Raw genomic sequence first — 26,634 nt, 5'->3', positions numbered from 1 at the left:
GGAGTTGAGGTGCCATCAGAGCAGTCACAGAAAGAGTCAATCATCCAGCCTCCAGCTTCTTCTGGTCACTTAGGACTCAGGAATAAATCTAGATTTTAGACTGTTCACTAAATAGATATTTCTATGTATCTCTATGTTATCATTCCTGAGGAAAAAAACAGAGCAAGCGTTAGAAGATTCCTCCCATTTTCCTAGCTGCCAAGACCCTTTACTTCACTAGAGTTCAGCTGTGTTTATTTGAAGAAATATTAGACAGTGCGTTTTTTTTTAAAAAAGAGAAAGAAAAAAGATAGCTTTTAACAGTACAGCATTGTCCAGGAAAATGAGTTTCAAAACTTTTAATTATACAAGATGATTATTGAAGTAGCTTCTCATTATTCTTTGAATACTATACAGCTTCCTCTCTGTTTGCAGGCAAGCACTCACCTGCGAGCATAACTCAGGATCTGCAGGCCAATCTACTCTGTCAGTTTCTACGAACTGCAGCATGTGCTGCTTTGGATGAAGCAGCTCAATACTGTACAAATGTTTCTATGGTGACACCATGAGAGAACATTTTGTTCTAGCACCCCACATGGTCATACAGCCCTGACTTAGGACTTGTCTATACTCAAATCCAAAACTAGGGATGAGAAAAGGCAAGATGAAAGAACCAGAAGGCTTTGCTCAGATTTAAGTGTCAGCATGGCTGCATCAGGAAACATAAATACTTTGGCTAAAGAGCAATTTCTGGGCAGCTGAAGTCATGCATGTGCTGCCCTGTAGACAAAGGGACGGCTTGAGTCTCCCAGCCCTCTTTCTGTTCATTAAAAACAGTTCCAGAAGATTTCAACAAAATATCTTTCCATTGGAAGTAGTTCTAATGGTCTCATAGCAAAATATTTTCAATGAGTAAATCCATTTCACAGAAGTGCTTCAGAAATATTTCCACAGAACATCTCTATTTTCTTCTGCACATTATCAGGGGTATGCTACCTTTGTAATAGTTTACTTTTTGTTAAAGAATGAAAATGAAATTATCTCACGTAGATAAGTGCCTAATGGCTCTTCCTCCATTTCCTGTCTTACGCAGGTTACATTCAGATGATGGCAGTAGGGTAAATGTGAAGCAGCACCCCTTCCAAACTGTCCCAGATAAAGGCAAAACATCTGGAAGCGGGAGACTATCTCAGAGCCCAGCTGAGGTCTGACAGTTAAAATAGGGTAGAACAAGCCAATAAACCAACTTCAAAATAAGAAAATTACAATGTACACATCAGAATACAATAAAGTCTCCCAAAGACTTATGTCCTACTACTTCTAGGAAGCTTATCCTTCATGAACAAGTATTTTAACTTGACCCAAATTTATTTCTCCTCAAGTTAGCAGTTTGAACACTTGTATAGTCTTTTCATTAGTATAGAATCTTTTCATTGTATAGAATTTTCATTCCAGAAAATTCTAGATTTCGTTTTTAAAATAAAAAATTCTATAGATCAAATGCCTTTTCCTGGGGTAAAAAGTCAAAAGAAAAAAACCTCTACTAATGCAAATCTGTAAACCAAGCGTGCTCTGTATGCAATCAGGATTAAATCTTTTTTAAGCAAAGCCTGCTTTTTCTTTCCATTATATCAGACAGTGGAAGAGGCACACATTCCTTCAGGGACACAGAAGTGGCTGTGACAGTTTGTTCAAGAATATCTGCAGTTACAGCATTGAAAATATACCTGGCACAACCTCACAGAAGAGCAGGGAAGGGGTGGGGAGAGAGAGAGACAGAGAGAATGTGAGAAGTGAAGTTGTGTGATTACAAAGCCTATGAAGAGTAATTTACTTTTCTTTTGAAAGATAAGCCACCAAAATATAAATGGATGGCCTGCAATCTTGTTAACTCAATCTGGCACAATAAGGTCAACTCAAACAGCAGGAAAGAAAAAAAAAAAAAAAGCTTGGAAAAAAAAAAAAAAAAAGCTTGAAACCTTTTATGGTTATGTTTTTGAAGCTCTGAGATACTCTAAATGCAGTCCTCTTTCCTGTAAGTGATACAGGACACCCCACCTAAGTAAAACGGCACCAACAGGCAAAATACAAGTTTCTGCTGCTAACAACAAAAAACGTGAAACTAAATTGATACTCAAAGATAAACAACCACTGGAAAATCCACTGAACTAAGCCTGGTGGGGCCCACAACCATGTGACAAAGCTCATTCTCTAAAAAGGATTATTGTTATTATTATTTAATTAAAGGGCATACTTTACTTTTTTGAAATACATTTTTCATCCCAGGCTGAAACAATCCCTGTAGTTTGAAAAGAAAGGACACGTAAGCATCAGCACTTTTCTTCTCACTGCTTTCTACCCATTTGCAGGGAGAGGAAGCTTGATGTTTGTAGAAACTCATGTCAGCAAAATAGTTTCAATCCACTTTTCATCAAGTTTGTAACAACAGCCTCAGAAGTGCAATTTTGCCCTTCTACAGCAACGTGCAACTACAATGCCTTCATTCCAGTTTCCCTAGTATTCATCTTTAGATTCTCAGAAGCTCTAAGACACATGGTACCAAATGAAGTATGCTTTCATTCTACAGGACTTTTAAAAATATTCAATTTGATATACTTGCACTAAATGCTTCTAAGTATAGTAATGGCTTCAGCAAACTCTTTTGTTACCCCTACATCCATACACAGCTATTAAGAAAAAGAGAGCCAAGAGTATTTAGACATTCTACATACTAGTAATGGGGAAAGGCTTTATGAAATATACTCTCAGGTAATCAAAGACTTATTACCAGCAATATGCAGGCTAGTGAATATCACATCCTTTTTGACCATGTTAATAGCAGCAACAACTAAAAACCATTCTGAAGTGAGGTCCTAGGAAAGCTCAGAAAAACTTAACTGTATTCTGTCAATATCCAATCAATTACTTTTTCTATCTACATGTTTGATTTCTGTAGTTTCACTTGCCTAAGACTGAAGAAGTAACTATGGTCCAGACACATTCCCAAAATCTGCTTGATATGTTAACCCGTTTCCAAGATATGCTTAATCCACAGTCATGCCAACACCTAAATTAGCGATTTGGTTTAAAATGATGTTCATCCTATGTCTACTTTACATATTATTAAGTTCTGCCTGTCTTTAAGATGTCATGACTTACAAGACATGATGTGCTGATTAGAGCACACAGAGAAGGTGCAGGAAAGTAAATAGTGATGGTGCAGAAAAACAAAGCAGAGAACACAGGAAGAGAAAATACCCTGAGGAATACATCTGCGTTTTGCAATTTTGCAATTTTTGCTAGCATATGAACACACTGCCACACACTTTAAACTTTCCTTTCACAAAGAACATAGAAGACTCACTTAAATGAATTCTCATCCTCTTCTATAAGCAAGGCTTAATCAGCAACACACCTCACCTGAAGGAACAGAAGCAAGAATACTCTCTCTACCCTACACTCACTACATTTTAAGTACCTCAGCTTTCCTTGACCTCTTCTGTTCACCCAAACTACTGAAGCCATGCCAGTGCAACCACGTACAGCACAGATAGGCTAACTGTGCTGCTACACGGATAGTATTTTAACAACTAACAATGCCATGTGTCTGCAAACACAACTTGAAGGTTTCTTTAAACAGACATCATTTCCAAAGTTCTCCCGCTGCATGGCCTCCACACTTCTAAGAACCTCAGGAACCATAAAACAAGAGCAAGTGACATGTCAATTTTATAAACTGATTTATCTCTTGAGAAAGAAGAAAAGCATTAATAAAAGTTGAATAACAATCTAGAAGTTTAGCAACAAGTTCCTTTTATTTCATAGTTCAGTCTACACTCCTAACACAGAATCTTGCAGAATGAAAACCTATATCCTTCTCCCACTTTCCTTCTTTTTTTTTTTTTTTTTTTTTTTTTTGACTTTAGTCAGGAATAATAATCAAGCTTTTAGAACAGGAAATGACCCACCACCAAACCAACCACAAAAAACACAGCCCTTATTTATTTGCCTTACACTTTCTGCTTCAGAGAATCTTCTACCAGGGTATTACTCTCCATTAAGCATCTCAATACTAAATACAAGTATAAGATAATAAACAGGGCTTATGTTTGCACTCTTCAGAGAAGGCCAATTAATACTTCAACTGAATTCTTTATTACTTAAAAAAGCCTTAGTGCTATAGTTTTGATTATTAACAGACCCCAACAGCAGCAAGAACTTTGTATCTCTCAATTTAAGGAGAGAAAAAAACATGCATGTAATAGGTTCAATTTTTGCCTGAAGAAGAATTCTGAACAAGAATTACAGAGTAACAATCAGGAGTACTTACTTAGCCATGAGTTTTGCTATTCGATGACAGTCATTCTTGTCGTAAAACCAGATACTGTAAATTGACACTTGAAAAGAAAAAAAGGGAAGTGTAAGACAAGGGTTGAAAGAACAAAAATAAATCAGTAGAAAGGAAGCAAAAACCAACAGCCCATTAGCCTAGTAATGTATGAGTTAACATCAATTTCCACTCAAATATTCTCTGCATGACCAAGTACCATTTATAAAGTAATTATAAATAGCATGTGGGTAAACACAAATACAACGTAAAACAAATTAAATGGACAGACTACAAAATGCTGATCCTTGTTCACGGGTAGAAGAGGCAAGCAAGTGAAGTTTCACATTCCAGATGGCTTCCCACTATGGTTGCAACCTTCTATTTAGAATGGCAGATCTTACCATTACACTAGGCTGAAGAATATCCACATAGTTTTTGAACACTCATTTTCAACACTGCCAGGTTTTGAAGTTCAACAGAAGCGTTCAAGTTTGAGTTGCAGTATAACAATTCAGTCACAGGCTCTCTCTAAAGGTTCCCTCTCCTAATTCTTTTCATGAGAAGCAGTTGTACAGGAAGGGAGTGATAACAACGCTCCAGCTGTACTGTTACATTCACAGAGCAGCTTAAACACAGATTCATACTGAACCCTGCTCTTCGAAGGCAGCAATGACAAACCAGCAAGGGCAAAAAGCTTCCAGCTCTGCAAGACACCCAGGACAACTCCGGTTTTCAGGGCAAGTACAATTCCACTGAAACTTGGCGAAGTTCGAGCCTGATCACTCAGTGAAAGACATGGCAGAGCAAGAAACATGGTCAGCAGTGCTACATACTATTTCTTCATCAGCAGCCCCACTTTAAAGATGCCATTTTCACCCAAATACATCCTCATCTCCTCATTGTCCCCACAGTTGTGCCAACACAACAAATCTACAAACTATTCTCACAATTGTATTCGATCCAATTCACACAGCAGGTGATTTTAAATCCTGGTTCATCTATGAAATTTACCAGTGCAGAGTGTGCAAGTACCTCAAAGGCGATTAGACACCTGGCATATGTTACCACTGAAATATTTTCATTCCTGAAGGGATATTTTTAGCCTTTTAAAATTCAGCTTTATAGCACAGTTCATGCCAATGTTTTTATTAAGTTGAAATCCTTACAGAAAAGTAAAGAGTTAAAAACAAACACACTACCTTTCCTAGCTGGATTTACATTTAATTTTGTTTTTTGTTTTTGTTGTTGTTTTAAAAGACAAAAAACACACCCCCCAAAAAAACTCAAAGTCTCAACAAAGGCCTACTCAAGGTTATTTAAGCCACAGCAAAGACTGTGATTATTTACCAAACATAATTTTCTAAAACTTCCAGTTATCCTAGCCTTGCTGTGTTGGACCAAAGAAGTCATGCCCATACCTCACTTCTATAACAAGATCTTAAGACAAGCTGAAGTTGTACTTTGCTTCTTATGTTTTTTTCTTTTTCCTTAAGTAACTATAGTCATTTAACTTTCTTTGCAAGTTCCAGATGACGTAATAGCCAATAAAGATTTTCTAGCCATAAAGAAATAAATAACAACTTAAATAGCTTAACAATTTAAGCTATTTTCTCCTTGCAAAACACATAAGCCAATTGACATTGCCAACATTTACGAAATATTTATGAAAATTTATCACCTCATACAACTGGACTGTTTACTGCATTGAGACTCAACAGCATTTCAGTGCGAGATGTTTCTTTAGTCACGTAGGATATTTTAACACTAAAGAAAAGCTCTTTCCCTTCCCTGACTCCTGTATCAGTCGAACTACTAAAGGAAGAAAGCTTCTTCAAAAGCATACTTGCTGAAGAAATTAAGATAAGGAACCTATAACGATATCTTAATGGGATAAGTGATAAGAGTCACACACTATTCTGCCAGACACAGGCCTACATAAGACCTGAAGCTGATTGAAATCTCAGCTCTGCCTACAGAGTATCATTTTTCTCTTTACTTTGTACTACTGGCAAACAATCACAGGGAGTCACCACAAAACTTCAGCAGTATCACAAACTTCTAAAGCAGATTATGAACAAGTGAACTTGGGCATTAAGTTTGATATGGTCTGACGGACTGGAACAATTACCTCCCTCTTTTCAGAAGAGGACTCATTGGTACCCTCAGTTCAGCTCCCTTGCCCCAGATATCTCCAAACTTTCTGCCACAACTGCCTTACTACATTTGATGTGTTTAACATGCATGCAACCTCAGCTATGAACATCCTTGCATTAGGAGTTGGTACTTCCCAATTCTTTTGCTATCCGTGATCTTACTACACCCAGCAGAAACGTCAGCTGAACGTTTGTATGCCTAATGGCACACCTTTCTACTGCAGCTCTTTAATATTAGTTTCAGATAAATTGGCTCATTTTTCCAACTACTTTAACACTTTCACTCTAGCTTTTCTACACCAAACGCTGGGCAGCATCTTCAGTAATCAAGTAGAGACAGAGTGTAGTCATCGTAATCCTTCGGTGGCATTCACATTACACTGACACACATGAAGTCGTAAGTAATCCTTAACCGCAGCCAAACCAGACTTGATAAAATTAAAATAAGTCAGTTATCTTAATCTAAATTCTTCTCGGACATTAGATACCTGGGCAAGTTAATTACATCACTTTTATTAAAAGCAGTGACTCATAAGTGTTAATCAAAATGTGTAATGCCAGTTTCTCATGCTGGCTCCTTCTCTGTTGTGCTTCCACTGCTTCAAGGAGCAGTCAGATCCAGCTCCAGCACTGCCCAGCTACCAGAGCTGAATTTGGAGTGGAGATAGCCAAGTGCTACAGCAGGACAGAGGCCATACTCTGGCAACTTAAAGTAAGGCTTCATGCCACAGCTGCAGCTGCACTTCAGGTTTCATTTCAAGTTAGGGGAAATAAACAGTGTCGCCACCCTTACATTCTCACAACTTTGCCATGACTCAATTTACCCCAATCCACCCTCTCCCTTATGTCAGCCGGGTAAACTTTAATCCAGACCAGTTCCCCGATATTGTTTGCAGATCAGCTCGACAAACATGCCATCTGGTACCAGAGAAACGACAGAAACAAGAAGCTGAGGGCTGCACAGTAAGGCAAAATGGTTAAAACGTTCATATAATACCATGCCAAAAGGAAAGTATATGGGATGCGTCAGCAGCACCACTTTGAGAGATTACAAACTACCACTCTCTTGCTTCAACCAGGTTACCATTTGTGCAGATACAGCTTCACCTCATCCAAAACAATGGTAAGTTGTAAAATGGATCATAACTAGCTGGAAGAGCTGATGGGAAGAGAGAAAAAAAATACAGTTTTAATTCAGATGTTATCCTACAACAACTGGAAGTGGAAGACAATATCCCTTCCAGCTCCCTCTGCAAAAAAATGGGTTCATGTTGAAACCACCCTAAAAAGAAATCACGAAAGATAACCAAATCTCACTCCCATTAAAACAAAAAACTGATACATACATCATTTTACACCTCAAATAGAAGACAGGTGTATAATCTCTCTCAGTGCTCATATTTCTTTCAGGAGTAAGATTAGCTGAAATGCCACGCCCCCCCAGCCACTGTGCTCTGATCTCTTCCTCATTCACAACTCTTTATTTTTTTCAATTTAAATATTAGACTGTCACACAGATTTATAAGTCATTACAAATCATTTTAAAACATCCCTCCCCTTCTTATTGCTTTGAATATCAAAAGCTACTTCACAAACAGCGTTCACAGCACAACCCCACCAGCAGCTGCACTGGAGTAATTCAGCAGGTGTCAAACAGCAGCCACGTCCAGGATCAGGAACACTGGAACAAACTCCCATCTGACAAAGCACGACACAGAACGAGAGGGATTACCACTACACAACACTGAACTAGAGCAGAAAACCCCTACTAGTTCGAATGCCATTTTTCAGGTCAAACAAAATATTTTTAGCACTGCTTAGCAGCTTTCAATGGTTCTTCCCCTCCCCCTTGCTCGCATTGCTGCTTCTGCTGTAAAGGTATCAAGAACAGGCTCCTTCCTTATCTCGGACTAAAGCACTGGGTTAATGCGCTTGCTGGAGAGCCCTTCGGCTGCGCCAGCTGCAGAGATGTGTTACGTTCACTGCCTCATGAGTTGGGCGGGAGGAGAGGGGGAGAATATGATGAGATACTTTCCTTAACCGTTAAGATTCCCTGGTTCGAAACCAATCAGAAGCTCCTGCAAAGAATTTAAAAAGCCATTTGAAATCAAGCAACTCACATTTGGTTTGCTGTTCTGAATACAAGCGTTTATCATTAATGATAACGCAGGATGACAACACTTTGTACCCAACTTTTACATTTCAAAGTATAAACCTCCCCAGATCTATTACTTTTGTTTCACTAACTCTTACTTTTGGATAAAGAATAAGAAGGGGAATAAACCTATCAAACAATGACCATTTATTTTACTTTTTAAGTTTTACACTTGGCATCTGCCCTTTCAGAACCATGGAAATACATCTGCCTGACCTTCCAAAAGAACTAGCTTGGATTAAAAAGCCTTTTAATCAAGACCAACACCACCAATACAGAGGGAAAGTTATAAACGAGAAGGACTTAGAAGAATACTTCTTGCAGACCTTCAGAGGTAAGACGGTCATTGTCTGATTTTTTTTTTTTTAACTTATTTTCCTCTATAATTTAGTAAAGTATCTACTTGTAAAAAAAAAAAAACCACACACACAAAAAAAAAAAAACAAACAAAAAAATCACAAACTGCTGCACAGGAGCCACCACACTCCAATTTCTCACATTACAGACTGAAAAAAAGTAGAGAACTTTTAGACTAGACTATTATTAATGTTATGGACGGAGCCACATCCATTTTTTAAAACAGATTTTAACATACTTTTTCTCAAAATACAACGAAGAGGAAAGTTGATGGAGATATATCAGTGGTATTCAATGCTTCAGGAACAAATGCTCTGAACACTCTAAAGAACACGTACGTCTCCAGACAGAAAGCTAGACAAGGATCTCATGTACACAGCAACATACATTCTCGATGAAGCAATAATAAATAACATATTAAGTATGAAGCATAATCTAAAAAGTCTAACTTTTGAGAATTCTAAAAGCAAAATCTGTTACGTTACCAAACAAGAAAGTGATAGATTGCATTTTTGGATTCATCCTTATTTGGAAATATTAGCTTTCTTTAATTCTATCTAACATAGAAAAGTAGAATGTTTTTTTTTTTTATTTCACTGCTGTAACTGGTACAATGCTTAACAGCTTCTTAGTCACCGCATTCTGTCATTTTTGCTTTAGGATCTGATACTACTGAATAAGTGGTCTAAGTTTTCAAACCGCATTATATACAAATTTTAAAGTAAATATATATTGCCTCGAATTTTTAGATTTAAATATTGTTTTGGGGTTTTAATCTTATGATACTGTCAGAATTATTTTGAGAAAAAAACAAGTTGGGAAGGATTTCAGTTACCTGCGAAAGTATTGAGAAGGTATTATTTTCTGAAAAAAAGCTTCTGCATGTCTTAGATCTAACCAAAATAGCACCTAATACTTTGACCCAAATGTTTTTCATGTTACTCAGTGAACACAAGAGAAGGTAGGTGTACAAAAGATATTTTATCATTTGATCTGTTGCGCTAGTAGTATAACCATAAAAGACACTTTCTTATCACATCCTGCAAAAAACAGAAAAAAAAATACAAAACAGCCAAAGAGAAGTGAGGCCTCCTTTCCCATGGGAATAATATAGCAATTCCCTGTTATTCTAAGAGCATGAAAAAGTCTTTGTGCAATTACATTAGCTATAAACTTGAGATCCTTTAACAATAATTAAGTTCAATTATGCAGCAAACTATAAATTCCATTGTAATGAAAAATGTATTTGCACAAATCGAACTACAAAAAGAATGGTAAATCCACTGAGAACATGATTATCTAGCATGACAGGCAAATTCTTCTTGTAGCCTCCAGCCAAACAGAAATGTTTATATATGGATTGCAAAATTTTGCATATAACTTGTTAGTGACTCTGCACAGACCGGTGTACGTCACTCAATAGCATCAGAACTGTTCTCAAAGAAAAATGTCAGAGGTCTGAACTGGTGCACATGACAGACTTTGCTCTTATTATCTTCTTAAGGCAGAATCCCAGAGCAAAGTGAAGATACAAAGTTTATAAAACAGTGATATAAATATTGAAATCACTTATAAATATTGTCACCATGTATTCAAGAGAGGCTCCATAATTTAGCTGTGATCATCTTCTATTTCTACTGTGCCCTGAAGGAGCATCAAGCACCATTTGTCATTGATCTTGTTACAACCTAAATATACAGGCACACTGCTGTTAGGCAGAGACAAGCAGCAGTATTAACAAAAAGGAGTTTTGGAAAGCTAAGGAACCAAAATAGTCAGTTCAATAATTCAGCAATTTGAGCAGGACAACTTAATTTTGAACGACCACAGCAGATCTTCCTCAAACAGGATACAGAAAACAGTGCAAGAGAAACAGGACTGTTGCCAACACCCTGCTAACGAGGTATTTTTCCATGCCCAATCTAGCAGTCCATCCTCTTTCTGTCATTATAAGATCTCAGACGAACTTCACGTTAAGTCCTTAGAGATACACACCACAAAGCCCTTAGGGATGAGCATTATATTATCTATGGCCTTACAGCTCCTATTTGAATTGGTCTCAAAAATGCAAAGGTTTTTCATGACAGCAGGCAGCTGAGCAGAAGCAGACACTTTTCTGCATGAAGAGAACTCCGAAATAATTGCCTCACCTACCCGTATAACTAGAACATACACATGTTGAAGTCTGTCTGTAAATACGGATCAGTCCTGGAAGTAGCTTTGCTTATTTAGGTTTCTAGAACAGTATGCAGATACAGGCAAATGGAAACTTTTTAGTTGTATATATACATTTTTTTCCCAACAAATTCAATGGATAGAGATCAGGCAACTAAGGAAACTGCAGGAAAGTAAGAAAATCCCAAACCCAACAACTAAAAGCACAATATAACGGAGTTAACATGCTGAAATGATAAGGACTAAGAAGCTTACACAGAATTTTCCATACTGCTAAGTTTGTTCTTGAACAAAGCAAACACTAACAGAGTGCATGAAGTGATCTGCTGCCTATTTGTAGCACTCAGGGCAATAACTAACAGCACACTAACTGAACTTTACATCTCCAATTTGCATTAAGCACAGACTGGTTCTGGACACGCTCTTTCTAGGGGACAGAATGGAATGATGAAATACAGGATAGTTTCCAACCAATGCCTTTTGGTCAGAATGACAGTGGCACTGACAAAAATACAGGCAGTAAAGGTACCCTCCAAAATACAATTATTTCCAGTATCAAGTCTATCATATTCTCCTTGCACACTTTTGTCTAAATTTCTTTCTTCCTCATACTTTCCTGTCATCTCTGTCCTAAGTGCCAGGAGCCTCCCACAGATTTTACACAGTTGTGTCCCATAGGAAAATGAGGGCTTTCGTCAATGAGAGGAAAGCACATAATTAGCTTTAGGGGTTTCTAATGAACTTACAGCCAGCCTACCTTCTCTGACTACTTCCATTAAGTGATCCTCTGTCACTCCCACTAGCATACAATATGGTAATTCCACAGTAGCTCCTGATACCATCATAAGCTCCAAACAACAAATGAATCATCAGCTTCCTGTTTCCCTTGTATCACCAGCCTCACATTTGCAATCATTTCCTCTGCTGACACCTCAACAGCCACCCTGTACCTACAACCATCCTCTACAGTTCCTCTTCCTTCCAAACCAAGTGACCTGCTTAAAGACCCAACTCAGTGCAGCATTTCCACACACACCCCTCACAATTTCTCATGAATCTTTTCCTTTCCTGATCTCCTAGACTCGTCAATTCACTGACAAAGTTTGACTCGTTCCCCTCTCAGAGGCTTACAGAAGGAGGATTGCTAAACCCATTAAAAACAGAAACCTCCCACCTTAATTTGTTCTCTGTCAACTTAATGGAAACTATCCTATGCCCCACAGACCCTGAAGGCTTTCCAAGGGGGGAAAACAAGATGGGATTAACAACTGATTGGTCTTCTAGGTACACTGAAGTGCAGCCAAAACAGTGTTCCTGTCTGTAATTCAAGGAGACATTAGATGATAAGAAGAGATTGTGTCGAGGAAGTACTTTTTCCAGACAGTACTTGGGTTCTCTAAGTAATTCAGTAAGAACCTGTCACCAGATAGCAAACTAATTTCAAGGATGTAGCCTAAATAAGAGGATATAAAGTGATAGTTTTGTATCATGAGGACACTGCTCTGTGGGACACCTTTTATATCATCTCCTTAACCTCACAATAGTTTCATATACACATATAATCCCTTGTTCCTTCAAAGAGCTACCTAAGTTATAGTTTGTGCTCTTTGCAGTAATGAGATTTTTACTGTGTGCCAAACTGGAATCCTAACTCACCTGATGACCCCAAATTGGTATTAGAGATAAACTGCAGCATGAAGATAGGGCTACTATTTTACCACTCATCTCAAAGCACTCCAGACTTGCTGAAGCCTAGATTCAAAGAAATTTAGCAGACACATTTGTCTCCAGACTCCAAATCCTGTTCTGGAGAAAGAAACCATCACTGAGAGCTGTGCAATTTTCACAACCCAGGCAGCTACTGATTAATATTTAATTTTCCTCTTGCAAAAGAAAAAAAAAATAGAAGTTTCACAATCTGACTTTTGAAGCCCTTAGAACTTCTCTCACTGTTAAATATTCTCAATAGGTATATATCTTCACTTGTCTTTAATAACGCTATAGCCCTGTGCATATGTTTATATTAAACCTGTAAGCTCATTAGTTAAAAAGCATGTAACTTCTTCTATCGGATACTTTGTCTATCTTGTTTTTACTGAAAGCAGGTGATCAAAGTAAAAACATTCTCAGCTACTTAAGCATATCTAGTACTGTAGACAGAGACATCAAACAAAGCACTGGAACCCAGCCCACTGCATTACACTGGAACACAGCACGGTAACTGGAAGTGGTCTGGGTTATAAAGCAGAATCTGAGGGTTAAATGGATTAAAGGATGTTATACTCACAGCTAGCATTTCTGTAAAGAAGAAAAGGCTCATGGAGCTGAAACTCCAAGTCTTTATTTACTGGCTCAACCAGGTTGTGCATGTTCAGTCGATTCACTATCGTAAAACCATGATAAGGAGAAGCCGACCTATTGTTTTAATTAAAATAAAATCATGGATTAATACCTTGATCAACATATACAAACAATTTTCTGAAACACGTTTACGTATTAATCCTCAAATCTCCATTACTTCATGAACTAAAGCTTTCGCAGTCCTGAATATCTAATAGCTGTTCTTCTACGCCATTTCTGGGTGAGCCAACTCATTTCAATTTAAAATCATGCTTACCTCAAATATGGTTAGGATTAGTGTTACAGTTCTGAACTGCTGAATCAAAGATATGCCTCAAAAAAAACCACAAAACTATTCAAAAAACCTAGGGCAGGCCCAGGATTAATTTTCAAGTGTACTTAATACTTCAAATAAGACAGCTTTAAAGCTTTTTAGAATCTTTAGTTAGAGGAGAAAAAACATCAAACCATACTATTCAGCAATACTGACTTTATTGCAAATAGATGTGACGATAAAAAAAAAAAAAAGATGGCTTAAATAACACGAAATTCACTTAGAGGGGAACCAGAAGCAGTAATTTCTTCCTAAAGGGATACTCTGAAAATAAAGATTTTACCCAGTATCTTCAAAGTAGTTATTAAAATATTTACAATTGTACTGCTTAGTGAAAGAATTTTTAATATCCACATTTTTGGTAGACACCATGTGGAAAAAGAAAGCAGCAAGCTAGCACACACTGAAAATTCAAGATGGTTTTGTTTCAGGTGTATTTTCTCTTGCGGCATGAATATCATGTCACCATACTGAGCTGTGCCCGTAAGTACTCATATAATCAACAAAGCAGCATGATGAAGGCCTTTGGGGGAAGAGGAGGCTTGTTTTAGATCATTCATTATCTGAGAAAAATAACTAGCTAAGCAAAGGCACTAGGGTAAAGAAACTGCTAGAATTAGCTAGTAAGCATTAACATCTTTATAGCAACATGGACACCTCTAAACAATGTCCAACAACAAAACCTGCCAAGAGTTTCTATGAAGGTGGCAAACAGTCCTTACTGTCACGGGTTACTCATTTAATGCTCTTAACAGACCTTTTGTGAAATAATCAGAAACTTTATTTTTTTTTAATTTGGTTGGTTTCTTACACTGTGTATTTCCAAACTTGAAGCTCAAGCAAAGTTAACAGCAAAAGATGACATGTATTCCTTTACAGTGCCAAGATACAACAGCTGGAATAACCTACTCCCTGACAGTCTGTTTCAGGATGGGTTGATTAAGTCTGCATTATTCACACTTCTTACATTCAGCACTGTTATTTCATTGTTAAATTTCTGACATGCTGGCAACTTAAAACTTAAATCCATAATTGGTTTTGCTGCTTCCATCAAGAATATCAGGCCCTTTTCCCCATGCCACGTAACTGCGAATTCCTTTCATTATTTTAACAAGGAAATCAAGTAGCCCTCAAGCGACTTAAGTGTCATCATCCATTTTTAGAACTAGATAGGATATGACAGAAGTTAAGAACATTATTTAATTTGATTTGAAATTCATATTGTTTTCATGATCAACTTCACATATTTTAGGAGACGTGGGGTGGCTATGCATTTATCAACCCCAATACATTAACAGATGTTATTGTTACCAACAAAATAACGTTAATAAACTAGGTTTTTGTGTGGATACATAGGTAGCATTTATCAGGCCCTAAGATTTTTCAGCAGTATTTCTGTGTGTTATCACTAGGGTTATTCACTCATGTGCAGAGTTTATTCTTCTCAAAGAATATATAACACATATGTTACCAGCTAGACAAATAAGTAATTATGAACTGTATGCAATAAATCCAGTATGGAGCTGCACATGTAGCCACCTTCTTTGTCTTCTTCATAGTGAAAAAGAAAACAAAAAAATAACCCTTACCTTTTGTACACAAATAAGGTACCTTCTATATCAGTTTTCTCCTACAAAAGAGAGCAGATGTGTTTAAGAAATACACTTGTTCACAGAGATAGCTTTTATAGAACATTCCAATTACAAAGACTATTTGTATTTTTTTTTAAATAAGGATATTGTGATCTGTTATTTTCTGGCACTTGTTATTTTTTCTTAGGGAAGTTCAGAAATTAAACACACTTCCAGAAGATTTCCTTCATGGTGCTAACTTACTGATGGATATAACGTATCCCACAACTTCTCATGCTCAGCTTCAACAGTCAGAGCTGAACACCTTTCTCACAACTCCCGCTTTAAATAAGGGCTACACTTAATTACCTACAAATAGTTTTTCACAGTTGTTACTTAAAACAAGTAGAATGCCAGCACACAGAACAACGAAACAACCTAACTATGTGCCCCAGCTCTGTTTTGTCCTTCAGTTTTCCAAGCAGCCCTCACCGTACGCTTGAGGGTCTCCAGCACAGCTCCAGCGCTGCCCACAGCACTGAACTTCCACACGTTCACATCTCGCGGTTCTGTGACTAAACTACAACAGGCAGGGACAGCCCGAAGGAGGCACAGGACAGCTCTGAACCTAAATCAGGCGTTTTCCTTAAACCGTACCTCCAGAGACGCCTTTTTACCGTAGGACCGGCAGCCATACGCAAACCACTGAGGACAACCAGCTGAGGTGAAAGCTATATTTTAACGCGCAGACGAGTATTATTCCCCAAGCCCCACTGCTCCCGAATTAGGGCTACGAACAACAAACCACACTTTAAAATGTCAGAGCTGTAGCAGCCCTCCAGCCCCACAGCACCGATACGATAACGAGGGCCCGGCCGGCGGCGAGGGAAGAGCCCCGGCCCCGCTGCCCGTCACTTACCCACTCGTTGGCCTTGGGGCTGAAGCTGTAGAGCGCTACCTGGCCGGTCACGTCGGCGATGCTGGTGATGTAGGGGTCGTGGCGCTGCAGGGCCGCCAGGCTGATCTCCTGCCCCGCCCGGCCCGCCGCCGCCTCCTCCATCTTGCGGCCCGGCGCGAAGCGGCCGCGCGGTGTCACGGCGCGCCCGTCCCCGCCGCCCGCCGGAACGCTGAGCCCCGCGCCTTCCGTTCCGCCCCGCCTCACGGCCCACCCCGCCGCCCTACCTTACCCCCCCCCCCCCCCCCCCAAAATAAATAAGTAAATAAATAAATAAATAAATAAAAACGGATACATAAATAAATGTGCCCTTGACTGCGTTGCGGGACTGCTGCCCTCAGACTGTAGTGGCCACTTGGTGAAATGGCCAGTGGTGGAAGGGTAAAGGCAGTGCTGACCATGAGACAACACTGACCCTACCTCTGTGAGGCAAAAGGGCATGACCTGTGTAAAAATAAATGAAGATCTTGAAGTATTGCTTTTCGAGATTGAAAATTCAGATTCAGCTGTCACCTGAATTTGGTAGGTATCTTCCCATTTTCCCATACGTCTGTCCAAGCACAGTGGATATTTCTGTTATCCAATATTTTCAGTTTCGTTCCGAATTGTCTCTCCGCATCTGGGCATGTCATGAAGAGAAATAGCTTCTTTATTTCTCATGATCAGATCAAGCTAAAGATCTGTGTATTGCTTACATTGTAAGAAGTAATTATGTTTTTACCGTAATTTGTTTCCTGACATGAGTAGTACAAAGGCTTCAGAGTTTGCCCCGGGCTGGCCTGTGACATGCTGTGAGCTGGGTCCCAGGACGGAGGAGTCACCTCCCAGGATTTTGGGGCCAATGTTGCTCGTTCCCTTGGGTTCCCCCTGCCTCAGGGGTGCGAGATGTGCCTGCAGCGTGTCCGTCTCTCGTGCTGCTGGGGGAGCAGACGGTGCAGTCAGGGCTGCAACTGCACGGCGCAGTGCGTAGTGCCTCAGCCTCTGCCTCCATGGTTCCACACACCCCCTGCAGATGCTCACATGTTCATCATTATCTGGTATTTGGTTCACACTCTGCAGTGGGATATGGAATTCCCAATACTTCAGAAGAATGTTGGAATTAAATACTTTGTTTTTCTAATATATGGATTTTAGGAAAAAGTACAACATACATATTATGAACAAGACGTGAAGGAATTCCAAAATAACATCATATTTGTAAAATTTTGTGAAATCTGCCACGAAAACAAAACAAAACAAAACAAAACAAAACAAACAAAAACAAAACAAAACAAAAAAAAACTTGAGGCTAGCAAACTTAAATAAAACTATGTTTGCGGCGAGCTTATGACCCTTCTGAGAATGTAAGGAATTTCCTTTACCATTTGTATTACCACAGATCATGTTCTCCGTTGCAGGTGGACATACTTCTGATTTTAATACAATTAGCTTTACAGTTTAATCCTCCCCCCAAAAGGTCGATGTTTCATGCAAAAGCATAAGCAAGGATCCAGCAATTGTGTCGCTCCATAAAAAGTCTTCCTGACAAGCAGCAGAAACGCCAAGTTCCAGTAAGATACCAATTTATTTATTTATTTAAAAGTAAAGCTTTTTGGAGTGAACATTAATTTACCTGTTTCAATGTCAAACAGCTCTAGCATAAAGTAAAAAGACATTTCATATACATAAAAAAAGGTAATCTGGACACAAATTCCCATGTACCTTCATCATATAACTCACTCCTGAATCCCAAAGCCTAACTACCTGTCAAAAAAACATAAAAGCATAGAGAATGTCATAGAGAGCTCCATAAATCTTCCATCCCTTGAGTCCTTCCTGTTTTGTCACAAGGGGGGTCCAATCTAATCAACAAAATTTGGGGTTTTATTGGTTCTGTATGTAAAGTGTGAAAACCCATTTCCATAAAGGGCAAACAATCACACTTAATTTGATGTGAAAAATACTTTGCTATAAAATAGCTAGTTACTATTCAGTAACACTCTAAATTAGGTAATAACAATATGAAGAAGTTCATGTTTAAAAGCAATCTTTTGAAAGACATTCTAAGGGCTCAAATGAAGCAAACAAAATGACAAAAACTCTTTAAACAGTTGGTTTTAAATGGCATTTGAAACACCTGCACCAAGCTGTTCCTTTCTTCAAGACTACTATAAGCAAAGGTATTTTTTAATGTAAAAAACTTCTTGACAAAGGGCAGCTTTCTGCTGTGCCAGACCTTCTCAAGTGTGAAAACTCCTTGGCTGCATCTTGAATTTAAAGTGAAACATGAAGAGCATTGATTAAAAGAAGAAGAAGAAGAAGAAGAAGGAGGAGAAGAAGGAGAAGAAGGAGAAGAAGGAGAAGAAGGAGAAGAAGCTGTGTTTTCCAGTTACGGGTTGTATTCCTCCTTTATCTGCTAATTCCTGTTCTTCGTTTTAGTGAATTCTCTCTGACCTTCACTGTTGTTGCCTTGGAATAATATATTTTATATCAGAAATGAGTCATATGACCTGCCATCTGCTTCATCAACCTTGAAGTACACTGAAACACACGGTATACTTAGACTCAAGCTGTGACCTCTGCAAACTGAAATGTTAGTTGTATCCATTCAGGCTTGTTCCTTGATTATTGTATATTGCAAATTTCTTTGTCCTCCTCTAAAGCTATGCAGCAGCTACTGCTGGGGAAAAGTTCATCCATTGCTCTCTATTTCTGGTTCTTGCACTGTACCAGACAGAAGTGGGATGCTGTACATAATGCCCTTTTGATGTTTGCTCTGTGAGTGGGACAGATTCCATTTGTGTTTCAACAAGTGAAGAGAACGTTATGTTCTGTATTTCAGTTATTCAGCTGAGGTTTTGTAGGACAGAATTTGATGATTTATTACCCTCTGTACTGTTATCTACTTGATATGTGTTAAGATAGGTGAAATAATAAAGACCCTCTTTTACCCCTTCAGATACTTGTGACAGCATGGCCGTGTCTTTCCACTGATGTCTGCTCTGCTATTTGCAGTTGTACTAACTCTCTGGCCCTTGTTTTTCACACAGCAAATTACTTATGTAATTTCAAAGCTTATTTGGGATCCTTTCAAACTTCATACAGAAAAAATGTTCTTCAGTCTGCAATACCTTTGTTTATCCCCTGTTAGCTGAATATCATCAGGAAAGAATATATTGCTGATGTTACGATGGTGGAGAAATGCAGTCAGCATTCCCAGTCACTGCATTTGCCATTACTGCTAAAAGTTGAATTAGGGTCCAGTGGATTTCAGAAAACCTGAGTGACTCACAGAGCTAGTGTTCTGTCATCCACACTGTTTTCCACCTGAAGCAATTTTCAGAAGTTGCTGGTATCATGAGATATTTTGGAAATAGCACACTTTTTATTGGTTTGCTTACTGATTTCCTTGAATTTCAATAGCAGGTAATTCTTGTTTTATTTATTAGTAATTGCATTGGTATTTGTGCCTTAAATTTCAGTGATAATGGCTGTTATTCAACAGAATTTATTTATTTGGGCTTATTTCTAGCTAGGGTAAATTGCCCTGATGATGACTTCCTTAATCAATAAGTTACCAGACTTTTAGTTTGCAGTTTAATTCCCTAGACAAGCCTGCAAGCCTAATTGTGTGTGTGTTGTTTTTTGTGTGTGTGTGTGTTCGTGAGAGATGTCAGTTTCTAGGTGCTAAAGTGGTTAAAAAAAGGGGGGAGGATGCTAGAATTTTGATAGGTCTGCCATTTTGTTCGGAAAATAATTTTATTTCACAAGAAGCATTACTTGGACATTTTTATTTGCTTATTATTTATTACAATGTTTACTTCAGTTGCATTGTTCATCCTACTATGAAGGCACACTTGATCTTTGCCATTAGTGAGGCTGACAGTTCCTGGCATTCAGTCTCATCACTATACTTTACTGTACAAATAATTCTTCATGGGATGATTCTTCAGGCTGATAAAGGATAACTGAACACAGCTACAGTTGGAGATAAAGACCTCTCTCTTTGTAAATGACATCTGTAAAAATCGTACTTTCTGAGACTTAGCACAGAAACAGGCTTTTACGGTACTCACCAGCAGTTTATGCAGTTTTTATGTACATAAAGAAAAATTTTCTTTCCTGGCAATCATTCTGCAGTGCTGAGCGAATTACAAGCCTTTCATAAGTCTTCCAATTTGCAGTATGTTCTTTCTGCACTAATGTTGCATCCATAGGTACCTTATTGAAAATTCATGGTCATAGATATTTATTTTTAGCTATGAAAAATCTATTCCCACCTTTAGATGAGGGTTTTCTAAATGGTTACACATTACAGTGTTATAGGGTAGCAGCACTTTTTTTTTTCCCTGCAAATTCTGCAGTATCCCTTGGTCACCAGATCCATTTCCTTTTATCCTTCTTCCCTTGGTTACAGAACTAAACTTGTTAAAGAAGTCATTTCTCCACACCTACTGGCAAAAGGACAAAATGAAATCTGGTTAATGTGCCACAGAAGTCGTTAGGCTGGATCCCTAACAATTCCAATCAGTTTATTGAAGGTTGTTACAGTGTTTTCTTCACTGTTGTGTTTTAAGATCAGATGATATAGTATCTGGCAGGGTTGATTCTTGCATACTCAGTTCTTGCATCTGTACAGAGCCTTATAATTAAGTTAATTATTCAATTTTGCTATCGTATCATTTCTGACCTGCCTTTCCCAGAAGGTTTGTATCCCTTCCCTTCTGCCATGTCAATTCCTTATGTCAGATTTGTGAAATAAGTCAACTTTATATTTCTACAAATCTCCACATCAAAAGTGACAGTTTCTGACCTAGGTTTTGTCAACAGGGTTATTTTTGACTGTGTGACTACTAAATGCAGTGTGGATGGACAAAGCATAGTGATAATCTAAACAGTAAAAATCTGTGCGATTGCTTGATGTGTAAATCTACTCCTGTCATTTCAAAGTGACAAGGTAGAGGAAAACAGTGCTTGGACTCCAGACTTACTCAGATGTACGTATGGGATTTTTACTATTTCTGTGCTGTACCTAAAACAGGGATAATATATAACAATTTTGTAGGGTATCTGAGTTTCCCAGATCTTGCAGTATTGAAATCTGATTTTAACTATAAATTACCTTGGTCTCATTTTGTCATGTAATAGTAGCAGTCATGATTCTGTAACAGAAATGGATGATATTTTCTTTCTCTTTTTTTTTTTTCTTCTTCTTTTTCTTCTTCTTCTTTTTTTTTTTTTTCTTCTCCTTGTGCAATTGGCAAAATGGTCTAGCAAATCTGAAGCAGGAAGCATAAAAAACAACTGTGAATTATTGAAATAATATAATTTAATAAAGTACAAGTAAAATGATATAAAAATGTTCGGTCACCTACGAGTTCACAACCATATCGGACATGATTGTCATCAACAGTTATTGTCCTTATAACAGATGCTAAAAAAACATGAATCATAGAGAGGGGAATAAATTACAATTACAATTCAGTAAAACTAAGAGAATGAAAATACTCAATTCCAGAAAAGCTGTTCCCACAACAACAGTGTTGAAATAGGTTGAAATAGGTCACAGGCAGCGCTCCTTACATTGCTCAAGAACATTAGAAGGATTAATCATTTATGGATCATCTCCTAGAAACAATGATCTGGCACAGACAGGTAATCCAATCTCCTCTATCTTTCTAACCTGGTTTGCCATTTCACAGGGGATTGTAAAAGGGTGGCAATTTTTTCTAGGAAGACATTGTCTGCCTGCCAGCTTGAAACATGTAAATTGCTGGAATTTGCATGAAAAATATGACAGCTCTTCTCTGACAAAGGTAGGTAGTGAAACTAGATTGGTAAAACTAATTTTTTTTTAACTGACGCAGGGAGGTTTGGCTTAGAAATTTTATCATTTTCACCTTTAGTTATAATGTCACTGAACAGAGTAAAGAGAGAATTTTGTCATTGACATCAATAAGAACTAGAGAGAAAATGTTGTTTCTGGGACTCTGTATTTTGCATAGATGTCTGGTAATCTTTTCTTCCAGACAAAATTTGTCCAAAAATTTATATACATCTTACTTTTGAATACAAACCTTTCAATGATCATAGCCTCTATAACTACATTAGAAGTAGGTATACAGCCTTGCTTTTACTGATTTGTATGTTTAATGTAATATGTAGGGATTTGAACACATCTCTAGCCAGTGGCGTCGTATTTTAACCAATGATAGGTGCAGGGCCTGCTGCTGAATATATTAGAACTATACTAATTTCATTAATGGAAATGAACTCTATTGCAAATCGCCACTGGGGCAAATTAGCAATTGGACAAGAACAATGCAGAAGGAAAGGTGCGCTGTCAGGGATTTTCTATTGCTCATTTCATTTTACATGTAGTTTCTGTTTTATTGGTATAATAACATTAAAAACAATATGCAATTACTATCACAAGGCTCAGAGTAGCCTGTTCCAAGTTTTCTTCTCCAGATTACAGACTGCACAGATCAAAACCCAACAATTAGATTAGCAAGGTTCTGCTTTGTAGAGAACTGAGAAATACAGCAGGAATAATTGTGCATCAGATGCCTTAAGCCTTGAGCAAGCTACTTTAGCAGAACAAAGTCAGTTTTTAAACTCAATTTAACATCACTTTTTAAATTATTGAGTTATTGACCTTAAATGTACTGTGTCAGTTTTATAGCATTACCACATGCTTACGTTTTTGTTTTCTTGTAGCCATCCTTCTGTATTCTTTAAGGTTCTTGAACCTCTTTGAACATCTCTGTGTACCTACCCCTTTAAAACAGATTATCATGCAAATCTTAAAATGTGGATTTACATTCTTTGTAATCTCAGAAGCCTTTCTGTAAAATAGCAAATCAGAAGTTCTTTTTTAATATTTATATTCCTTTTAATATTAATAGAGCTGGTCCTCTTAGAAAATATACATGTATTAGAGCAATTGGCTTTAACATAGGTTAGTTATATTTTTAAGATATAAATGTTAGTTATATTTTTAAGATATAAAATGTATGTATTTCAAAGGGCTTTTCTTGATGTGGTATAGTAATAAGAAAGCATATGCAACAAAATTTTGAGAGTAAGTAGCTTTTAGAGCTTTTCAAACATGACTGGGAACAAATACAACACAAAACAGCCTAGTGATTTGGGCTTGTTTTGGTGTTATTTAGATTGTCCAGTGCCAGAGGAATGGGAATCGGTAAACCTACATTTGGGTCAAACCAGTGTCATTTTGTACACTACTAAACAACTTCAGCTCTCTGTACCTTTGTTTTCCCATTGTAGAATGAGTATCATGGCTTTACTCATCACTGTTCTTTTCACTGAAATACTTTTCTGAAGAGCGATATAGACAGTAGGTGTGAGGAGGATACTTCTGGGGGGAATACTTTCTGGGAAGGGCTGGTGGCTGCTGGTCCATCACAGGGCCTGGTCAGAAGGTGAGGGCAGCAGCTGCTTGACTGCTGGGATCCTAATGCTGCTCTCACAGCAAAGGAGCCATGTCAGCATTTTCAGCCTCTTTTCTCTTTCGGGGTGGTTTCCTCTGGCCCCTTGCTGCCCTCTGTGCCTGCCTGCATGCTGGTGTTGGGCTGCTGTCTGAAAGACACACACCTATAACCAGGTACCTAAGGCACAGTCATTTAACGCTCAGTGTAAGCACACGTACCTCCTGCTTGTCTCCGTTAGCTCTGTCGAGGCTGTATAATGCCCGGGACAGTTCAGTGACATAACCATGTGGACTTAAATGTCCATCCCGTGACGTGTTCTGCCCCTAGCAGTTGCAGCCAGGGACACAGGTTTCAGAAACATGTTCCTGTCTAGAACCCAGAGGCCGGGGCCAAGCCACCCAGTATGGGCCTGCAGCCTGCTGCCGGGGTGGGTGGCAGGGAGTCTGCACCTTCCTGGAGCTGCAGCGGGAGGCTAGGTGAGGAGGAGTCATCTACTGGCAAAAAGGAAGCTTAATTACATCGTGACTAAGTAAATTAACTGGATGAGGTCCTAACTTCTTATTTGGCTTCTTTTCACCAGTTAAGTTCTGGCTGACAGAGGATTTCTTTGCTGTAGTCAGGCAGAAGAAAGCCATAAAGCTGCCTGCAGAAGGTCCTGTGGGGATCACCATGGCACAGATGCGCCAGTCATGGCAGGGGAAGGGAATTTCAGGAGGAAAGTGTTAAGTTTTCTTGTGCAGAAAAACTGGAAGGTTGCAGCCAAACTGTGGCACAGTGCTAAGCACAGGAAACTGCTTAGTTCAGGCAGGCCTGTGGTGGGAGTGCAAGCCTTTAGTTTGGGGACCTCATGTCCCTTGACTGTGGTGCTAGAACATGAGTGATCAGGTACTAGTGAATTATTTAAGAACAAAACCAGTAACATCTTTAAATAATTTCAAATGGGTCGTGTGCAGTTATGTGTGCAATCAAAATGGCAGTCACCTAGTGAAATATTTTCTGCAAGATATGGAGTACAAATTTACTGAATTTTCATTTTGAAAATGAATGTAATTTTAGAGATTAGTCTACGAATTGGATTGCTTACTTTGGCACATTTTCAAAGGAAAAAGGGCTAACTAATATATTTTACACTGAAACCATCCACTTCATTCATATAGTAATTTTTCCACAGCAGTATTTCACAATAAAATTACTTTTATGATGTGGAGTTAGTATACTGAAATGATGAATCCAAAGACCTTATGTTGACGTGGTACATTTTGTCAGGAAAATGGCTGAAGAGTTGCTAAGCATCTCTCCAATAAATTTATTTATAATAATCACAAATACTTATTTAACACCTCCAGAGTACCCATTTATATGGCAGGCTCTAACAGGGTCTTTCAAAACTCTCATGGTCAATATGGTGAGTACTTCTTATTTTTAAAAATGATTACCTCTTCTAAAGCTTGAATTAGTTACGTGATTTCCAAAACAACTAACTTTAACAGGCATTGATAGTTGCAATGTGAATAAATACACACAAGTGAAAATAGCCCAGGGCCAAATCTCTTTCTTTTCCTTCTTGGCCTTGATGTCTCTCTGAGCTGGCGAGCTCCGCCAAGCTCAGATGTCCTGGAGGTCTGAGTCCAGTGTTGCATAACTGCCCAGCTCCTCTGCTACCCACAAGTGAAATCTGGGGGGATGGTAACAACTGGTGTAGAAATTGGTGATAGGTAGGTCAGACTTACTGTGTTTGCCTTTCCCATATCCCTGTGTGCCTGTGTACTTGGCATCGGTCAGGCAGAGAAGGGGTGTTTTCAGGAGGGCTCGTACTTCATTACGGACAGACTTACCAACCAAGGGAAATTAATTCCAGCAGTGCTGAGCTATTCTTCAGGGCAGGAATGACCAAAGTTCACTACTTACTGTAACTGAAATTAGGTTAAGGCCAGTTACCAAAAAATAGAGCAAAAAATTACTTCTAGAAAATATTTTCACTGTGCAATAAGGTATTTTTGCCTTTTCTGGATTAAGAAAAATTCCGATCAGCTCCGTTTTCAGGACAGACTTGTGACCTGAATAATTCATGAGCGGCTATGTCTAGGAGGTAAGCTGAAGCAGGAGTAAGCTGTTGGAGTACCTGCGGCACATGGAGGAGGAGTGGGGAACGAGCCGGGGGAAGGCAGGCTGCTCCTCCTGATGCTTGCTTTAATTCTCATAAAAGCATCTGTGCAAGAGGCACTCAGCCTGAAGGATGTCTTAGCTTGGAAAGACAGCACTGCTTTTACAATGTGTCTGTCTGGGAAGGAGCATATTTGAATTTGTTAATACTTCGGTCATATATTTTCGATAAAATTCTCCAGTTAAAGTCTGTTTTATTATTATTTTTGGTTGGTTAGTGGCCAAGTAGGCTGTGCAAACCTCTAAGATTTAGCACTGTAGGGCTACCACGTGATTCATGAGCTTCTGTGGCACAAGAGCTAGGCAGTGCTGTTGGTTTACAAGCCTCCACGGGGAATGCTTAAGAATGATAATCAGTTATTCTTGCTCCTTCAGAAAATCTCCCAAGTATTACTGTGTAATATCAGGTTTTGTACATTCATTTTACTTCAGATGTTCCTGTTCGAGGCCCTAGCCTACTTGGTGGTGCTTGTTCATGCTCACACTTTGGCAAAGTGTTCTCCATGGCTGAGTGGCACCAGGCCAACTGCTGAGGTATTTAAGGGTAGAAAGTGTTTGTTTGTTTTCAGACAGCGAGAGGCCTGTTAAGTGAAATTCCCTGCAAGTGAAAGCTGGTAATTGAAACACTGACTTTACCAGGTGGGCTTGGCTGCCACAGTAAGGGCACTTCATCAAGCACTTCAATAAAG

The 26,634-nt window shown here is 38.6% G+C and overlaps 1 protein-coding gene across 1 annotated transcript in view; it reads right to left on the bottom strand.

Moving 5' to 3' along the window:
• The window catches only part of DCP1A (decapping mRNA 1A), a 35,702-nt gene extending 19,307 nt beyond the window's left edge, over positions 1-16,395 (bottom strand). Inside the window, exons 1-4 of the mRNA XM_084292809.1 lie at positions 16,314-16,395; positions 15,413-15,453; positions 13,437-13,564; positions 4,310-4,376 (exon numbers count right to left, since the gene is read on the bottom strand). Coding sequence (XP_084148935.1) covers positions 4,310-4,376; positions 13,437-13,518 — 149 coding nt within the window. The 5' untranslated portion in view covers positions 13,519-13,564; positions 15,413-15,453; positions 16,314-16,395. The remainder of the gene's footprint in view (positions 1-4,309; positions 4,377-13,436; positions 13,565-15,412; positions 15,454-16,313) is intronic.
• Between the last annotated feature and the right edge of the window lie 10,239 nt (positions 16,396-26,634).

Source organism: Netta rufina (genome assembly GCF_964035555.1).
Source record: "Netta rufina genome assembly, chromosome: 10".
NCBI classification, from domain to species: Eukaryota; Metazoa; Chordata; class Aves; order Anseriformes; family Anatidae; genus Netta; species Netta rufina.
Note: the sequence above shows the minus strand (reverse complement) of the source record. Positions and strands in the feature narration are given on the sequence as shown.